Below are 18,452 nucleotides of genomic sequence, written 5' to 3' on the forward strand. Positions count from 1 at the left end.
GTCACCAGCCACGTCTTGGGTCCATGGCAGCCCAAACCCACCCCCCCCCATGCAAATTCTATCAGGGTTGACTTCTCAGACAGACGTTGTCCTGCGGCAGCTCCACTCAGGAAGGGATGCAGGAGACACAGACAGGTGTCCAGAGGGAAAGAAGAGTTCAGTGGCATCGGGGTCCTTCCCGAGGTAACTTAGGAGTCAAGCATGGTTGATCTTTGGATGCCAGACATGAGCCCAGAGGAAGATTCTAGCCTTGTCCAAGGGCAAGCTTGCCTTCCAGGTAGTTGTTCCAGAATCACTGATCTGACTTTATAACGAACAGAGATTGTCTATTTTTTGTCCTCAATTTGAGGACATGAATCCTCAAACAGCCTTGTGGATCAGGGTCCTTGGGCTGCCGGCCCACCTGCCCTGCCCCCAAAGTAGGCCCACCACTGCTGGCTCCTGTGCAAAGGCTGGTCCTCACTTGACCTAAGGGCAGATTACTCTCATACTGTACCCACCAGAGCTCAGACTTGGTGGTTTAATGGGGGTCACACCTATGACTACAGCTATACCTGGCTCAGTTCTTGTGCCCAGCCTTGGGACTTACCCCTCTTCTTCCTGGTCTCTAATTCTAATCTTCCTGAACACCCCATAGAATCCTAGTTTTTCTGTCTGGCTGTGTCTCACCCTGCCTGCCCTTCAGGAGTTTGTACCCACAAGGGATCTGGAAGATGCTGGGTGATTAAGAAAGTAGTGGCTCACAGCAGAGAAGGCTGAATGTAATCTTTCCCTGGCCCCGGGTGTGGAGGCAGAGCACATTTTCCTGGATGTCCCTGGCTTTAGAAGGGCCCTGCAGGGCCTGAGCAATGGCACCTGTTGGGCTAGGAGGGTCTAAACTGGGGACCCTGCTAAGCACAGTGGTCCAAGTCTTGACTAGAGGTAGAAACCAGGGGGTGGGCGAGAGCAGCCCAGTGAACAGGATTGGTGAGTTCTCCCTGTGTCTCGGTTGTAACCAGAGGGACATCACCTCTGTGCCTGACAAAGATGGGGCTCACAGCACCGAAGGGAACTTACCCAGACCTGTGGGATTTGGGTTAACTTAGGTATTCTAAGTCCAGGAGCTTGGCAAGGGATGGGGAGCATTACCATCTTCACCACACTTTGCATCCCCTTTATGGAGCTGTTCCTGTGACACCTGACTGTCCTCTCTATGTACCCCTAGTTCTTAGACAAGCCAGAGGACGTCTTGCTGAAGCATCAGGCGAGCATCAATGAGCTCAAGAGGACCTTGAAGGAACCCAACAGCAAACTGATCCACCGGGATCGAGACTGGGAGCGGGAGCGCAGGCTGCCCTCCTCGCCCGCCTCCCCCTCCCCCAAAGGCACCCCTGAGAAAGCCAACGAGGTAGGTCTCACCCTGAACCCCTCAACTGGGGTCTCGAGTAAAGACAGCGGGGAAGGTTGCTAGGTACCGACTTACTTTTACTCTCCACACCTACATGCTCCCCACCTCCCACTTGCTGCATAAGGTGGTGATGGGGAGGGGGCGGTGGGGTAAGCTGAAATCACTCAGTCTTGGAATCCTAGGCCCCAGGGATCACCTTGAAAACTCTAAAGAATCATGGTAGCTTGGTGTATTCCCCTTCCATCAGCCAGACTATATTGGGGATGGGGCGCTGGTTAGAAAAGCAGGTTCCGGGGCCCCACCCAGATCAGACTTACTGAGCCCTGGAACCAGCATTTTAAACAATTGCCCCAGGTGATTCTCACACACACTAAATTTTAAGAATCCTGGTAGTTTTGTTCAGTGACAAGAACATTTCGTGCCTATTGTGAAAACAGAGAAGGGAGGAGTGTTCCTTCCTGGAAGGGTCCTCAGAGCCCACAGGAGGTGAAGAGACCCTCCAGGGAAGTCAGAGCTGCTCCTGTTTCTTCCGAAAAGGATCCCACATGACCTTTCAGAGTGGAAAGCATGGGGTGTTTTCTCAGTTGAAAAAGAGAAAGATAGGATCTTGAGAATTCCTGTATTTGTAATGCCAAGCTGCTAATTTTAGCACTGCTAAATCTTGGCACTGTTTACCCTGTTTATACTCAGGTGTTTTCTCTCTAGTGCTGCTGCTTACTGGTCTCAAACCCGTTTGAGGTCTAGACTTCAGTGCCTGGCTCTGAGTTCTGGCTCCTCTGCCTGCTAGCTGGATGCCTTGAGCGTATTACTAATCCTGTCTGGGCCTCCATTAGGTAGAGATGATAAAAGTGTCTACTCCTAGGAATGTTATGAGTGCCCAATGAGATACAGCATGGAGGGGCCAGCTGAGGGCCTAGATGCTCAATATGAGTTACTTCTTGCCTCAGTTTGAGAGTCTTGGGACTCTCACACAGAAGGTTAATTTCAAATCAGAATCCTTTTTAAAGTTGGAAGGACCTTGGGAACCCACTTGGTTCAAGGTCATCATTTTACAGATATGGCACAGAAGCTTAGGAAGGGGAAGGACTTGATCAGTGTCCTTGGCTGATAGAAGAGGGGCCCGAACCTGATTTTCTTATGTCCCAGGTCGTCGTATTTGCTATTAAATCACAGCTGCCTGGGAGCAAGACTAAATCATGCGAAGAGTCAGTTGTGCGTGTGCTGCCCTCTAAAGCTTTGAAACTTGGTGATGCAGCCGTGATCTAGTAAGCGAGCATTTGAGAGTCAGCACTCCCGTGGCCTCGACATGCGAGGCTGCTGTGGTAGCTCCCAGGCTGGTGATTCACAAAGTGAAGGATGCTTTTGGGGGGCCTTTAAGGCTGGTGCCATGGAAGGAGGGCAAATCCTTCACCCACTGAGGGCTTCTGTGGTTAATCCCTGGCACAATCAAGACCCTGAAGACCCTGGACCGGGCCATAGGGGCTGATCTAGAGATTCAGTTACACATCCCCCTCCTCCTGCCCAGAGAGACGCTTGACCAGAGTGGCCTCTCTAAAGTCCTAAAGTGGGTGAGGTGGATGCAGAGGCTTTGGAAAGGGTGGGACTCCAGCTGAGAAGGGAATGCTGAGCCCTGGAGAGCTGGGCAGGCTCTGGAGAGTTGAGGTGCCCAGAATGGCCCGGCTTGGGGCTGCCCCACCTGCTGGTGATAGCTGGGACTGCTAGAAGATGAGTTTTGTCAAAGGTGGCCACTGTTCCACCTCTCATCCTCTCACTGCCCCTGAAGACGTGTAGTCCATTACTGGAGAGAAGTCTGGCCAGGAGCTCATCATGGAGCGCTGGACCATTTAACTGGCTTACAGGTCCCACTGGCATTTAGAGGCCCTTGAAGATTTGGGCGATGAGGAAGAGCCATAGCCAAGGACTGGACACCTCTCTGAGCCTTACTTGCCTAGTCAGCCTGTCTTAAAGGGGACTAAGATTGCCACTCCAGGGCGTTGTTGGGAAGGTCGAGTGAAACAATGTATAAAAGCACTTTCTGAACTGGGAGGTGCTGAACAGTCATGGGGCCATTGCTGATGGTAACTAGAATCCTTGATCCAAATATGGGCCCTTGGGGGAGATCCTGCAAGGGTGTCAGAATTCCTCGTAGCTTTTCATACATTGCTGGGCCTCATCTGGGCCAAGGAGAAAGTGGTAGAATGGGGAACCCAAACTATAAGGAAGAGTTTCCATTTGCCATACCCAGGTTTTCATTTTAAAAAGGGGCTGAGACCCAAACCTCAGGATTAAACCATTGCCTAAACCAAAGACACCCGGGGAAGACTGGGACTCAGAGTCCAAGTGATACAGCTACACACTTCTTGAATAAGAGTGGGCAGGCGCTGAGGAAAGGCCCAAGGTCAGGTGCTGGCTGACCTCCCTGAATGGCTCTGTGGGGAAGTCCCTTTCCGTCTCGCCCCACAGCCCCCGCGGCGTGGCTCCTTCTTGACCTGATCCACAAACCCAAGGACGCGGGATTTACAAAGCTGGGCTGTTTACGGACTCTGTGTGTCTGTGTCTCTCCTGCTTGCTCTCTCTCCCTTTCTGTCTCTCCTTCCCTTCCTCCCTCTTCCCATCTCCTCTGGCCCTGGGCTTCCCCTGCAGTCCCAGAGGACCCAGGACACCTCTCAGCAGGACTTGGCGCCTGAGCCTGGGACGGCCACAGGCTTGGAAGTGTTCACTCAGAAAAGCCTCGCAGCATCTCCTGAGGTTACTGTCGTCACCTCCCTGCCCACCAGAACTATCCTAATAGTCTTTAGAAAACCCTTTCTCTGGGCTGAGGCGGGTGGACGAGACTCTGCCATGCAGATGGAACCAGGGGGTAGCCCATGTTGTCCATTGGGCTGTCCACAAGTCAGCGTCCCCCGTCCCAGGGATCCATAAAGGGCCAGCCCCTCCCTCATACGTGTTTTCTCAGGAAGGACAGAACTGAAACCATTCAAGGAAGACAGGACAGCTCGAGTTGTTTCTGGTTTACAAAGGAGAGGCAGAAATGATCTCCCCTCAGGCCACAATGAGGCAGGTGACCTAGAGGCAGGCTCTGACTTGGGATCAGTGGTCATGGCTCCTAAATGCCTTCTGCCCTGAGGTCTTGTCTCTATTCAGAAGTCTGAGTGAGGTCTAGCAGTTGCTCACTGGGGGATGGCCACCCATCCACCCCCTGCCTCCATCTTCTATAAACTCCCCTTGGAGCTTGGGTCTCTCTGGGTCTCCAGGCAGGCAGAAGTGGGCGTCTTTCTCCAAGGAGCATCCTTGGGGTTATAGAGATGCTGGTCAGGCAAGCATTCTAAATGAGGAGGACATTGCTTCTGTGCCTAGGACTGCAGCAGGTCGAGGGCTCTCGGAACTCCCTGTGCTGGCCCTGCCCTGGGTGCCAGGTGGAATCCAAGCCCAGGGGTGGGGGCTGCATCCTCCCTGTCTTCTGGGACTTCAGGGTTGGAAGAGACTGACTGATCATCTGGGTGAAACTTCCTTCTCCCTGATGTCTGACCCTCGTCTGTTGGCATAGGGTGTGTGAGGGTGTATACCTTTCTCTGTTCCCGGAGAAAGATTCTGTAGCTGCTAGAAATGTGCTGAAACTATAAGAGAGACATGAGTCAGCTACATAAGTGGTAAAACATAAATCCCATTTCTGCTCTGAAGTTTTCCTTAATGTAAAAATAAAAACAAAACTAGGAGCACTCTCTCCAAGAGAAGTTGGACAGAAGTCAACAGCATCACGAGGTTAGGGAAGCTGTGGTGCCTTGGAGCACAGACGTGCTCATAGAGCCAAGGACAGGTTATCTTGTCCTTGAGGGTGGGGGGGCCCTACTTGAGGGATGAGGTAGGGCTCAACATGCGCCCCTCACCAGCATCCCTGAAAATTGTCCATCCAGCCCCTTCCACAGGGGGGCTCTCGCTGTTCTTATCAGCAGCCCATTTTGTCTTCAGTCATCCATTGGGACGTTTCCATATTGAATTATAGCCTGCCCTTCAGAGTCACCTACCTGTGGGACTCTCTCCCCAACCTGGCGCCCGCGGATCTACACTGCATCCTTCTTCAGGAAGGCCCTTCAGAGTTGAGCATCCCCCCATCACACCACTCCCACTTTCTTCAGCACCTCCCAGGGCACTGTTTCTAGAGGGCTCCTCATCCTGGACCCCCCACCTTTGGGGGTCTCCTGTAAAGAGCAGGCCCCCAAATGTGACCCAGAGCTCCAAGTGGTCCCTGAACAGCTCATAGTCAGCAGAACTTCCTGGCTGGAGATTTTCTTCCTGTCAGCTTGTGTAGGAATAGAATTAGCTCCTCTCCTGCTCCTAGCTTCTCTGTTTTGTGGCCTGTCTTGTTGCGATGGCCCCAGCTGACAGCAGGGGGCGCAAGAATGGCCGGGCAGGGGCTACCCTGACATCATCCACCCTGTGAATCAGGTCAGAGGGCCAGAGCTTTCCTCTTTTTGTTCACTCCTTTTTTCTCTTCAGGATTTTTGCTTGTTAAAAGCAGAGCCTCTTCTCTCTGGGAGCCTCAGTTTCCCCTTCTGAAATACGGGTAACAGGACCACCTTCACAGGTCGCCATTTGACTTACATTTAGTAACTTAGACAAAGGGCTGGCATTGCCTGGCAAGTAGTAACTAAATATAAGTACATGTTCTTTTTTCCTCCCTGTAGAATCTTTCTGTTCTGTGCCAGCTCCCACCCCACTCAACCTAGTTTTACGCTTCTAGTTTCTAGAAACTAGTTTCTAGTTAGACTTGCGGCAGGAATGTTCCAGAAGGGGTCTCATGGACTGTATTTGGCCATCATTGCCAGGCTGATGATGTCAGTCCAGGCTGATATGGGTGTGGCTAAAGGCACCTGCTTCCTGAGAAGAGGAGAAAAGAGGGTTTTCCGGCTCTTGAAGCTCTTCTACCTGGGGTGGTTCAAGTGCTATTGTCCCAAAGGCTTAACAACCTGAAGTAAAATCTCAGAAGCCCAGACTTTGTCTGTGCCCTCCCGTTTCCTTTTAGCTCTCTTTCCTGTTGGCAAGATTCTCTTAATGCGGTTTGATTCCCTGACAGTCATGGCGATTTTGCTAAAATGGAGCAGGGGGAGTAGAGGTCAGGGGGTTTACGCTCCCTTGATCCTTCAGAATCCTTCAGATCTTCTGGGATCTGACAGACTCCTCACCAAGTCATAGCCTGAATTGAAGCCCAAGATTATGGAAACCTGCCCTCTCCTGTTGTCGGGGGCAATTTTAGCCCATCTTAAGTGTGGAGTTTTTCCCAGTACTTGGAGTCGAGACTGAGTTCTAGGCCTGCCTTTGCGGCTGGTTCGCTCTCTGACCTTGGTGCTTACCTTCCCCAGGCCTCAGTTTCCACATCTGTACCAGGAGTCAGAGCCCTGGTTTCAAAGGAGGGAGGCACTTCAGGGCACTAGGGCAGCCCAGGCCTCCAAATTCAACAGGGCAGCCCTGTATTTGTGTTACTTATTGGAATTCTATTAAGACTTTGTGGGAAGAAAGTGTTCTGTGGTTGCAAGAAGATTAAAATCCCAATGGCCTTCTTGCTTTTCTAATGATTCTAGAAGCCCATCCTTTCCTCCTAAGTGCCGTTTGGAGGACTCTAGGGGATGTGGAGGGCTGTTTTGTCGATGGTTTGACAGTGCTGTACTGTTGGTGCTTTTGACCAATGAGGATGCTTGGATCTTTAGATCTTTTCCTTCCATAATGTGTTATGGCCAGTTCTTTTCCACTCTTCCTGTGGATTTTGTTAGAATTCTCCAAGGACAGGCCTTGGCATTTGTTTCTTTGGGAATGAACCCTGCAGAGTTGAAGCTGTTAAACCATTTGGTGACTGGCCCTAACCTCACTGCTTGGTATTTTTGTTCTAATCTCTTTCCTTCCAATTAGCTCTTGCAGAAAGGTCCAGTTTCAGGCTGTGGCCTGTGTAACTTAACTCAGTGCTTCCCCTCAACTTGACATTAGATCACAGTTGGGACCCATATTCCATAGGTAGTGAGGTAGGTCAGCAGGGATGTCAGGCATTCTTTTCCTGACTCAACCATCAACTGACTGTGACCTTGGGTAAGATACTGACTTCTGTTGGCCTCAGTCTACCCATTTGCACAATGAGGAGAATGGACTGGAGGATGCCTTAGGAGTTCTTTTGTCTCTAGCAGTCAAAGATTCCATGTGATGTAAGCTACTTTCCTCTCTGACTCTGGCAGTTTTATTATTAAGAGAGGAAGAGGAGGAGTCCTGGACCATCCCTGCATCTCCAAGTCCCCATGCTTAACATGGGGAGGGCATGGGACCCCCCATCCCACTTTACCACGTTAGGGTGGTGATTGAGGGGAGTCAGTAGATAATTTGTTGGGTCCCTTGATGGGAAGAGTAGCCTTGATGAGGCTGACCAGCATTGTCATGCCTTCCTCTCTCCAGCTGGTTCTGGGGACAAGTTGACCTTTGGTGGTAAATTGGTCCCTTCTTGCAGAGAGAAAAAGTGACCCATTCTTCAGGTGCCTGACATTTCATGTTAACTTTTCTTGCTCCAATTGAAACACAGGGTTCAGAGCATTGGGTATTGATAGAAAGAGAGTACATTAGGCCAGAAGAACTCAGTCTCCTAAAAGTGACCACCACGCAGCAGGAAGAAGGTGAGGCAGGCCTCGCAGACATCCTTGCTGATGGCAGACTCTCCAAGGTAGACATCCTGGTGGACAAGTTCAGAGTTGAAGTGGCCACAGAAGAGATAGTAGGAGCCAGAAGAGCAAACACCCAGCGACAAGGAAGAATGATCGCAAGCCCGGAGGACTTTGAGTCAGTGTGGGAGGAAGGCACCTGGGTCAGGGAAGGCCCAGGAGGGGCTTCTCTGGCTGCAGGCAGCACGCTGGCCGAAAAGCTCTTGGAAGGCTTCCAGTTCAGGGCGAACCCTGGGGAGGCGACCATCAGGAAGCACCGGGTCTCCAGTGGTCAGCTGGAGGGCCAGACGGAGCAGAGGCAGGAGCTGGAGGAGTCCCAGACTTGCGGGAGACCCGCTGCCCCAGGGACCAGACCAGCGGAGACGGATGTCCCTTCTCCGGCCTCTGACACAGGAGGACTCCGGTCATTTCTGTTGGACCCAGCTCACACCGAGGCCAGAGCCGACTCGAGCGATGAAACCGATACTTCCTTTGTGGAGAGGAGCTTCTATTTAAACAACGAGGAGAAAGATTCTGAAGACCAAGTCCTCCTTCCACCCCTGGAGGAGAGAGAAGAGCACCTGGATGCCCCACCTGGATGTGAGCCCAGCCTGAAGCTCTGGGAGGAGCTCACAGAGAGCCCAGAGCCCAACTCCTCCGGCCTACTGGGCTCTGCAGCCGCTGCTGACAGGGACAAGGACCCAGAGGGTGAGGCCCCCTCAGCTGCTGCAGAGGAAGGGGCAGGGGACCGCGGGAGACCAGATGACCTGGAGGCCTTTGTCAAGCAGCTTGGAAAGGGCCCTTCTCCAGCACTGATGTTGGCTGGGGACTGGGAAGAAGCCCAGTGCAGGGTGGAGGGAGAATTTACCCACCCAGCCCCCTCAGTAACTGCAGAGGGAGAGGCCCACAGGAGTGGAGACTTGATGGGAAAGGCTGAGAAAAGTCCTCCAGGAGGATGGAAGAACCACTCACCTCACAGAGGAGGGGGCATGTGTCCGAACCCCCAAGCCTGTGCCCTTCCGTGGGCCATCCCTCCTAACGATGTCAGGAAGCCAGTGAAGCCAGACAGAGGCAATTTCCTGTCCAAAGAGAGGGGACCAGTTCACCCCCAAACAGTAGAATCTGCAATGGAAGACAGCAAGGCCCCAGCATTTCTTCAGATGGAGGTGATCACCCCCCTCCCAGCGTCCCCTTGTCCCTTTGCGGCTCAGATGTCTCCAGAGGAAGCTTCTCCAAGCCCAGCCCCTCATGGGTCAGGGGAGCCTTTGCAGCTCAGGGACTCCTTTGGAGAACAGGCTCCTCTATTTCTCAAACATACGCATCCTTCTAAAGAGAGCCCGGAGCCTAAGGACCGAGTAGAGCTGGTTGTGACATCTGACGGAGGTGAGCGCAGGGCCCCTCCTGTCGCCAGCAGAAAGCCCAGAGTTGTCCCTGAAGAAGTCGAGGGGTTAGTGTTTCCTTCAGGGAAGCAAAAAGAGATGACCTCTTTCCAGCATGGGGGTCAAGAGGGCTCCCTGGAAGATATTAGCAAGACCTCAGTGGCCAACAAAATTCGTATCTTTGAGACCCATGGAGCAGAAACTCGCAGGGCAAGTCAGGGTGAAACCAGAGCCTTTGCAAATGAGTTGTCTTCAGAAGCCTCCGCGGGGCAGGTCGAGCAGCAGCGGAATAAGCTTTTAGACCTGGGATTTGTCCAGTTCCAGCCCCCAGGGGACTTTGCTGTCCTCAAAGCCACACATTCCTCAGTGATGCTGCCAGCTACCAAACACTTCAGGGAGGGCATTTCTACCACAGCCCCCCGGGAAGGATGCCTGGACGTCGAGCTCGTGTCTGCCAGTACAGGCTGCGAAGCTCCACTGGAGGAAGCTACTGGGGGAACTGGCCACGTGAGCCCCCACCCCCACCGCTGCCCCCCAGCCGGGGGAGCTGACCGCATGCCGCGTAGCTCTTTAGAAGCATGTTTCCGTGGCCCTCGTCATTTCTGCGATCAGAGGCTGCTTGTCCATCCCTATGAGTTCTTTTCCCTAAACAAGCCTGAGTGTAGCCCAGGCAGAATGAAGGGTTCATCTGCTTGACCCATGTTAGCTTAGCCACAAAGACCCTCGGCTTTCCATGTGACCTGGTGCCCGGAGGGTCACACAGCCCCGGTGGAGAAGGTGGCACCACCGCCAGCAAACTACACACTTGCTTTGCCTTGCTGCCCCCACCTGCTGGGTTCCTACCGTTTTGCTTGGCTTGTCCGACGATCTTCCTTCATCCTTTCCCTTCCCTGGTGCTCCTGCCCTGGGGAAGCTGACAGTCCAGAGGTTTCCATCCTTCACTTCTGGTTCCCTCTTGGTCCCAGTGCCAAGTTCCTTCCTGCCTCCTTAAGACTAACTATCTTCTCTAATCCAGAATACACCTGGAGATGCGGTCAGGCAAGAGAAGCACGTCACCAGCTTAGCAGCCAACCCCCCGGGAAAGGGGGCACACCTGAGATTCGCCAGCCCCTCAGGCCCTCAGGTCTCTGCAGCCCCTTGGTGCCCTGATGACCCGGTCATCCTCGCCTGGCCAGGGTGCATCGCTGCCTTCGTTCCCACCTGCTCTGGCAGCGCCTCTTGTGACAGCTCAACTCTGGCTTGTCTGGAATGTGTCCTCACACCCCTCAACCTCCCAGAAACTGGCTGACTGGAGGCTTCGCTAGCAAGTGAAATCTCCAAGCACTCTAAGTCTCTAGAACCTGAAGCCAAGTACTTTAAAAATATTTGATGGGTGTTAGATTGGTCTTAAAAAGAGTGTCATCAAACAGCCAAAAATGTGTGTGATGTTTAATCCCTGACAGGCCAGTTGAGAGGTATGTATGTCGGACAAGAGTTGCTGGTTCCCCTCCAGCACATCCTTGGCCTGCTGTTGTCAATTACACTGATGGGACCAGAACCTCCAGTCTGTGGCCTGCCCGCCGGTCCACTCATGGGGCTCAGGGTTGAAGCAATGTAGCACCCAGCTCCCAGGAATTACTGCACGTGGTCCCCCTCTCTAGACGATGCTGACACCCCCTACAGAGACTCAGTGGAATTGACAAACTGTGTTGGCTTTCTCTTTGTTCCTCAAAGCTCTTGGCTCCAGCCTCTCTGCCTCCCCATCCTGGATGTCCCTGCATCCCTGGGTCTCCCTCCTTGGTTTTTGTCTCTCAATATCCCCCTGCACGGATGGGCTTGGGGTCCCATCCCTGCCTTGTGCACAGTGCCGCTTCTGATAAGCTCCCAGATCCAAACCTTGGATGGGGCTTCCTGTCCAGGACCAACTGGCAGGATGTTTGCTTTGTACTTGCTTTTGCCATCAGCGGGAGACCCTTGGAAAGGAGCGTTCTCACTCTTAAGTAGTTTTCTTTCTTTCTTTCTTTCTTTTTTTTTTTTAAAGCTTTTAATGATGTCAAGGAACATTTCCGGGGGTGTTTTTCTTTTCCTGACCTGCTCTTCCATTTGGGGCATCGAAGGGCCCCAAGATTTCTTCTGTCATTCACCATCTTGATTTCTCTCTCTCTCTCTCTCCTCTTCCCCACCCCATACCCCTATTCCTTTGATTTTATCTGGCCATAGAGAGCAGGGCTGAGGGAGGGCTCCGAGGAGAAAATCAAACCACCACGTCCCAGGGCCCCAGAGAGTGACACGGGAGACGAGGACCAGGACCAGGAGAGGGACGCGGTGTTCCTGAAGGACAACCACCTGGCCATTGAGCGTAAGTGCTCCAGCATCACGGTCAGCTCCACGTCCAGCCTGGAGGCCGAGGTCGACTTCACGGTCATTGGTGACTACCACGGCAGCGCCTTCGACGACTTCTCCCGCAGCCTGCCTGAGCTCGACCGAGACAAAAGCGACTCAGAAACCGAGGGCCTGGTGTTCTCCCGGGATCTCAACAAAGGGGGCCCCAGCCAGGATGACGAGTCTGGGGGATTCGAGGACAGCCTGGATCGAGGGGCCTGCTCCACCCCGGATATGCCCCAGTTCGAGGTACAGTGGAGCATCATCGGGACGCGGGCCCACCGGGCGCTGCATGTTCAGAGGGCCCTGGGCCACGTGTGAGAAGATTTGAGCCGCCAGCCTGAAGCTCTATTTCATGTTGCATGACCGCCCCTCCGCAGAACAGCATGGTTCTGTGCTCGCATGTTTGGCAGCTCGGTTTACCCCTAACTTGCGCTCCTGTCACTTTAACCCCGTGACCCCTTCGCTTGCCTGAGGTCGAGTGATGACAGGCAGTCTGGTGCTACTCGACTCCTCCCCCACCCATGTTGCATGGCACCTGCAGGGACCATGTGCGTGTGAACTCAAGGGGGCGCCCAAGGCCTGCCCTGAAAGTCAGATGGTTTTTCCTAATCCTCAACAGGGGCTCCTCTCCCAGGGGGCCTGGGGTCTCGAGGTAGCAGTGGAAACTCTTAGAGAAGAGAAAACATCATCGCTGAGAGGGACTCAGGGATAGACTGTGTCCTGGCCTCTCTGCTCTGGGTCCTTCCCTCAGAGGATCTCTGTTCGCGTTACTCCTTTGCTGTTTCATCTCCAGCCCCAGCTCCCTCCCACCACCTCTCCTTTCCCCCATGTTCCAGGCATTGACGTATGAGCTCATTCACTGTGGGCTTTCACACCATGTTGTACCCTCTGGAGAAGGTTTTTCCTTCCTTCCTCGGCCTTGCAAACTTCTTTGCCTTGGAAACTTGTCATGGTCCAGGACCAAGTTCAGATAGCACTTAACTAGCAAATGCTTTCCTGCCCCCCGGGGGCACAAGTATTGCTCCCTGCTCAGCCTTCTTGCTCTGCGATGCTTCTGCTCCCAGCATTGTCACAAGTAGTCAGGTTAGTGGCTGATGGCTCTGCTGTCCTACCCCATGGCAGCTCCACTAAGCCTGCACGTACCAGGCGCTAATAATGATTACTTGAATGAATGGCTAGATCTCAGGATTAAAACCATCTGGAAGAATCCCCTCTTACCACCCTCCCCAGCAGATGACAAGCTGGCTTTCGTTCATTCATTCACATATGTTAATTACCTGCTGTGTGTATAGCCATGAACTAGGTCTGATGGAAGACTCAGAAGAAACTGATCATTTAACTTCAGACTTCTGGAATAGAGGTTGTAAACTGGTGGCCCTGGGCCACATCTGGCTAGGAATGTGTTTTCTTTGAGCTTGATTTAAAAATCAGGGCATTGAATATAAAATCCAGGGATTTTTTTATATCATTAAAAAAATCAGATGATCAGTCACTCAGAGGCCATGGCCACAGTTCACCAAACCTGTGTGGACCGTCTGTGCTCTCCAGTTCACCTCAGACCTCAGCACACCCACTTCACTTGTTTACATCTCCTTCCTGGCCCCCTGGGCCTCCAGGTGTGTGACTCCTGTTCTAAAGAACGATTCAAATATAGCAGTTGGGAGGTGGTGGCATGACCACTGAAGTCATTCAGGATTACGTACATAGGAAAAGGCCTGGTGTCGGGCCCGGCACAGAGCATATTTGACTGAGTGGTACACGTTCTCCTAATGGTAGCCTGAAAACCAGCATGCAGGTTGCATGGTTGCCAGGTCATGGATGGTTCTGGCTGTCCTCTTAGGCTGTTGTCTGTGACATCACATCATGCCTCTTTTGCCCTGGCCTGTGTTCTCCGCCAGAGACTTGGCCAGCTGCAGGGGTGGAAGATAACCTGCTGACCCTACATCACCGTCACCTGTGGGCAGGAGTCATGCCAGGGCTTGAGATACAGAGTGTTCTTCCCTCATTTCCCTACAGCCGGTGAAAACAGAAACCATGACTGTCAGCAGCCTGGCCATCAGGAAGAAGATCGAGCCAGAGGCTGTACTACAGACCAGAGTCACCACTGTGGACACCACCCAGGTAACCTGGGCCTTCCAACGTGCTCTGAGCATAGGTATTGGGCATTTGAGGGTGGAGTTCCCACCATGGCCAAGCCCCTTAGCCAACCCTTGCCACCTTGGCTCCCCAAGAGCCACCATTTTAACCCTGATGCTCTTCTGAGCTTAATTGTCCTCCCTGAACTCTGGGGTCAGGTGATGGGATGGTTCTTGTCCTGGGCAGACTACAGTTCTTAAAGCCTCAGTTTTCCCATCTATGAAATGGGGATGATCACGTCTCCCTCATCCTCCTGGGAGTGTTATAAAGACTAGCAGTTAGTGGATTAGACCATGGCTTTCAGATTGCTTGAAAGAGTTGGAGAGATTTCTTGAGCTATCCCAGGGGCTGCTTTGGGAGAGGAGAGAGATCCCAATTCAGCTTTAGTCAGAACAACTTATGTTGGGCCAGTTTTTTTGTGCATGGTGGTTCCACATCAGATTGACAAAATGAACAAACTAGAAAAAAATAAAATAAAAAGTCATTTGTCTTAGCGAGACGAAATAGACTCAGTACCCCAGAGAAAGCAGTCATAAATAGAGACAGGTGGATTACTTACAGTGCATTTTGTAAGTTCCTTTTGTGGTTTTTAAGCTTTGAAAATCGAGGCTGAGGATTTGATAGATGCCCTCATGGTTCTTTCTGGCCAGAGGAACTGCAGTTCGAGGGGCTCTCTTGCCCTGGAGAACAGTCGTTGTCTCAAGAACTAAAGTAAGATGTAAACCTACACAACGTGAGCAACTCTGTCATTTCCAGAATTTTTTCTCCTACTTTTATAATGTGCATAGAGGTTTACGAGGCAGCGAACGCAGCCATCAAGACTCTTGAGTTCTGAGAAGCTGTGTAACCCCAGGCCACCTGCTCCCTTTCTGGCCTGCTTTGTTTTAGTAATGTGTGTTGGTTTTGTTTTTATACAAAGAAATATAAAGAAAACTAAAAATGGCCCCAAATTCTCCAGCTCAGTTACCCTTATTGACATCAAAACAAAATAACAAAATATTCACAGTTATGAAATTCAAACAGAACAAAATGAAAACTTTCTTGTGATTCCTCCCAGAAAAACATGTATGTGTATATTAACATATGTACTTACGTCTCTAGATATTTAAATTTTTTACCAAAAGAGATCGTTTTGTCTCCTTGTTGGCATATATGGTCCCATTTTCCTCTTCTTGGTCCCATTTTCCTCTTCTTATTCCCACATAGGAGTGGATCCTAATTTATCACACATTTATCTCCCATCAATGGGAATGTTTTTGTCTTTTGCAGTTAATATTGAGTGCTCCAGTGAACTTTTTTGTTCTGACTTCTTGGCAAAGTGTTCAAAGTCTGTCTCCAAAGGGTGTATTCCTAGTAATGGGATCACTAGGTCAAAGAATACATGTATTGAGCTTTGCATAGAGTTTATCAAATTATCTGGGATTATTTTTCCTTTGTCGAATGAGGTGATTGAAATGAACTGGAGGACCTGTGAGGCCCCTTTGTAGTTTGGTCTGTGTGTGGACATCCCCCCTCCCCAGGTGCATGTCTGCTCACACCACCTGTCACTTTGTAACTGGGAATGCCCAGAGCCCAGGCGAGAGATGCTGCAGGTGTACCCGGCACTCTCTCCCTCTCTAACAACTCCTCCTCTGGCCACAGGTTGATGGGACTGCCCTAGGTGGGAAGGAGTTCATAACAACTACTCCCTCCATCACCACAGAGACCATATCAACCACCATGGTAAGTAGGACCCAAAAGACTTCCCTCTCTGACCAGCCCCCTTGCCCTTGAAACAGCCAGATAGCAAGCCAACACCGCCAGCTGTTGCGGGAAGTCCTCATCTGCCTTTGCTGCATGGGGCATGGGGCATACAGTCACACATTCATTGCCTGGCACATAGTCAGACCTCAGTTTTCCAAACTGAAAAATGTGGGAGGTGGTGTCCTTGAGTCTCAGTTACCTGGACCATCTCAGCTATGGCAGGGATAAAGAGAGAATGATACCCTTTGATTATCTGATTATTGGCAGCACAGGAAGACTGTGCCTGAAAGTCCTTCCTGAATGAGGTCCATCCTCTGGGCAGCTGTGCGTTTTCTCGTGTCCCAGGCCATTTCCTTGCCTTGGCCAGTAGATGGCGTGCGGTGAACCTAAATTGGAAGCTCAGATTTGGGCTTGTCTCCTGAGGGACCTTGTGGTTCTGCTGCCTATTTGTTGTTTGACCCATGAAGGAAGGTCCTTGGCCTTAGGCATCCTATCTGTAAAATGGGAATACACCCCATTCTGCCTGGTTCACGGGCTCTTGAGAGAGTCCAGTAACATCAGATTCTTGAACAATGACGCACCACAGCTAGTGCTCAGCACACGGATTGTGGCACCCAGCGAGGCGCTGAGAACCTAGAAGGTGTGAGCTCAAGGAGTAGAACGAGAACTGGGAGGTGGATGCTCTTTTTTCTCCACCCTTTACAGATGAGGAAAATGAAGTTCAGAGAGGTAAAGGGACTTACCCAAGGCCACACAACCAATACGTGGTAGAGCCAGGTCAAACCCAGGCATTCTGACTCCAGAAGCCCCACTGTCTGCCTCCACCGCTCTTCTCTGCTCCCTCATCCTGACCATTGTGAACAGCGGCTGCATGGGGCTGGGCCTGGGGGTGGGGCTGGGCAGCTATCAGTGCCTGGGCCGAATCTGTCTTGAGCTGGGGGAGATTGTTTTCAAATGCTTTCTCTTGCCAAACCCCTGATATGCACATAGGAAGAAAATTACGTTAATTTAGACTACCCAGCAGGAAGGTTTTGAGTAAACAAAGATTTTAAGATAAGTAAACCCAAACCAGTTACTAGCTTACACACTTGCCCTCGATCACTCAGTTCCTCCTCTGCCCTCAACCCATCACCGCGTGGCATCAGGATGCTTATTGGGCTAAATGTAAATTCGTACCATGGTGAGCAGGCAGTTACATCATTCATTTACTCATCCATCCATCCATCCATCCATCCATCCATCCATCCATTTGTTCCAAAAACATTTATGTGTCTCCGTACTGCCAAGTACGGGGGTATAGATTTGAAGGAAAGATACTGCTTGTTAGAATTCGTTCGTCTAAATAATAATCATGGGCACATCTAATGTGCTGTGCCCTTGTGTTCAGGTCCTGGGCACACGGTGGTGAACAAGGCCCAGCTCTCCCACTTCCTGGCTGGATGACCTTGGGCAAGTTATCCGAAACTCTCCAGACCTCAGTTTCCACCTCTGTCAAATGGGGTGAGGGGCTATAAAAGCATATCCCTCAAAGGGCTGATGTGAGGCTGAACTCAGGTTATCTATGCAAAGCCCTTAGAAAAGTGCCCGGTACACAGTAAGTGGTCTGTAAATGAGCTGCCGTGAGTTTTTCCTGCCTTCATGAAACAGTGTAATGATGCTTTCCTAGGGAGCACAGGGTGTGAGGCAGCCTTGTAGGAGCCGGGGAAGGCTTTATCTAGGCAGTGACATCTGAGCTGTGCTTGAAGGATCAGTGAAGGTGCAGTCATGGGAGGAGGTCTTCTAAGCCTTGGGAACAGCGGGTGTAAGGGCGAGGATGCAAAAGAGGTTGCATTTGGGGAAAGGAAGTGGTCAGTGATGGCAGGTGTGTGGAGGGGGAGCCAGGGGAGAAGACGCTGGAAAGGAAGGCTGAGCCACGGCTTGAAGGGCCACCAATGTCGTATACAAAGTTCAAACTTCATCCTGGAGACCGTAGAGAATCACTTCAGTGTTTTCAGTAGGGGCATGATGTTATCAAATATGTGTTTCTGTGTTTTAGAGAGATTACTCTAGCAACCTGTGTGGAACATGACTGGAGCAAAACTTCCTTCACTTGGAGGCATAGGTCCCTCTTTCCTCTCCTTCTTGTCCTTCTTTTCTCCTTCCTTCAGTAAATATTTATCGAACACCCACAATGTGTGAAGCGCTGTGCCAGACACTGTGAATCCAGCACTGAGGGAGACAGACAGCATCCCTGAGCCCACACTCCATTGGGAGAGACCAAAAGAGAAGGCAGGGAACTAGTTTAGGGGCTGGGACAGGGCTGGAGCACGAGGAGGTGGATGCCCATGAGGGCAACAGTGTTGAAGGGTGCCTGGAGGAGGAAAGTACGGGATTTGGTTATTGATAGAATGTTCAGGTAATAGGACGAGAGGTGGCCAGGGACTCTGCTCACCAGCCCCGCTGTTCTCAGAGTGCGGTCCTGGGAGCCTGTTCAAACAGAAATTGTCAGGCCCCACCCCAGACCTATTGACTCAAAAGCCCTGGGGCGGGGCCCAGTGGCTCTGTTTCCACAAGCCCTCCAGATGACACCTCTCTGGTGGGAGAAGCACTGACAAGCACCGAGGAGGGCGCTTTTTAGTGGCACGTATGTGTCAGGGGTCAGGGGAGGCAGCAAACTCCACTTTGGATCTGATGAGTCTGAGGCGCCCATGGAACATCTCCAGGGGAAAATGTCTAGGATGCAAATGGTCTGAAAGGTCTAGAGTTCAAGAGAGATCTGAGCTACATGTA

At 51.6% G+C, this 18,452-nt stretch overlaps 1 protein-coding gene across 16 annotated transcripts in view; it reads left to right on the forward strand.

The window, feature by feature from the left end:
- Positions 1–18,452, forward strand: part of EPB41L1 (erythrocyte membrane protein band 4.1 like 1) — a 124,508-nt gene that overhangs the window by 91,924 nt on the left and 14,132 nt on the right. For 9 of the 16 annotated variants that reach the window (XM_032462229.1, XM_032462225.1, XM_032462230.1 and 6 more), the window contains 5 exons: positions 1,205–1,387; positions 10,456–10,563; positions 11,640–12,050; positions 13,821–13,925; positions 15,582–15,662. In XM_032462229.1, coding sequence (XP_032318120.1) covers positions 1,205–1,387; positions 10,456–10,563; positions 11,640–12,050; positions 13,821–13,925; positions 15,582–15,662 — 888 coding nt within the window. Of the gene's footprint in view, positions 1–1,204; positions 1,388–4,165; positions 9,948–10,455; positions 10,564–11,639; positions 12,051–13,820; positions 13,926–15,581; positions 15,663–18,452 lie in introns of those variants that run through there. The other 7 variants (XM_032462234.1, XM_032462236.1, XM_032462235.1 and 4 more) reach the window with 4 other exon arrangements.

The sequence above is a fragment of the Camelus ferus genome, chromosome 19, assembly GCF_009834535.1.
Source record: "Camelus ferus isolate YT-003-E chromosome 19, BCGSAC_Cfer_1.0, whole genome shotgun sequence".
Lineage (NCBI taxonomy): Eukaryota > Metazoa > Chordata > Mammalia > Artiodactyla > Camelidae > Camelus > Camelus ferus.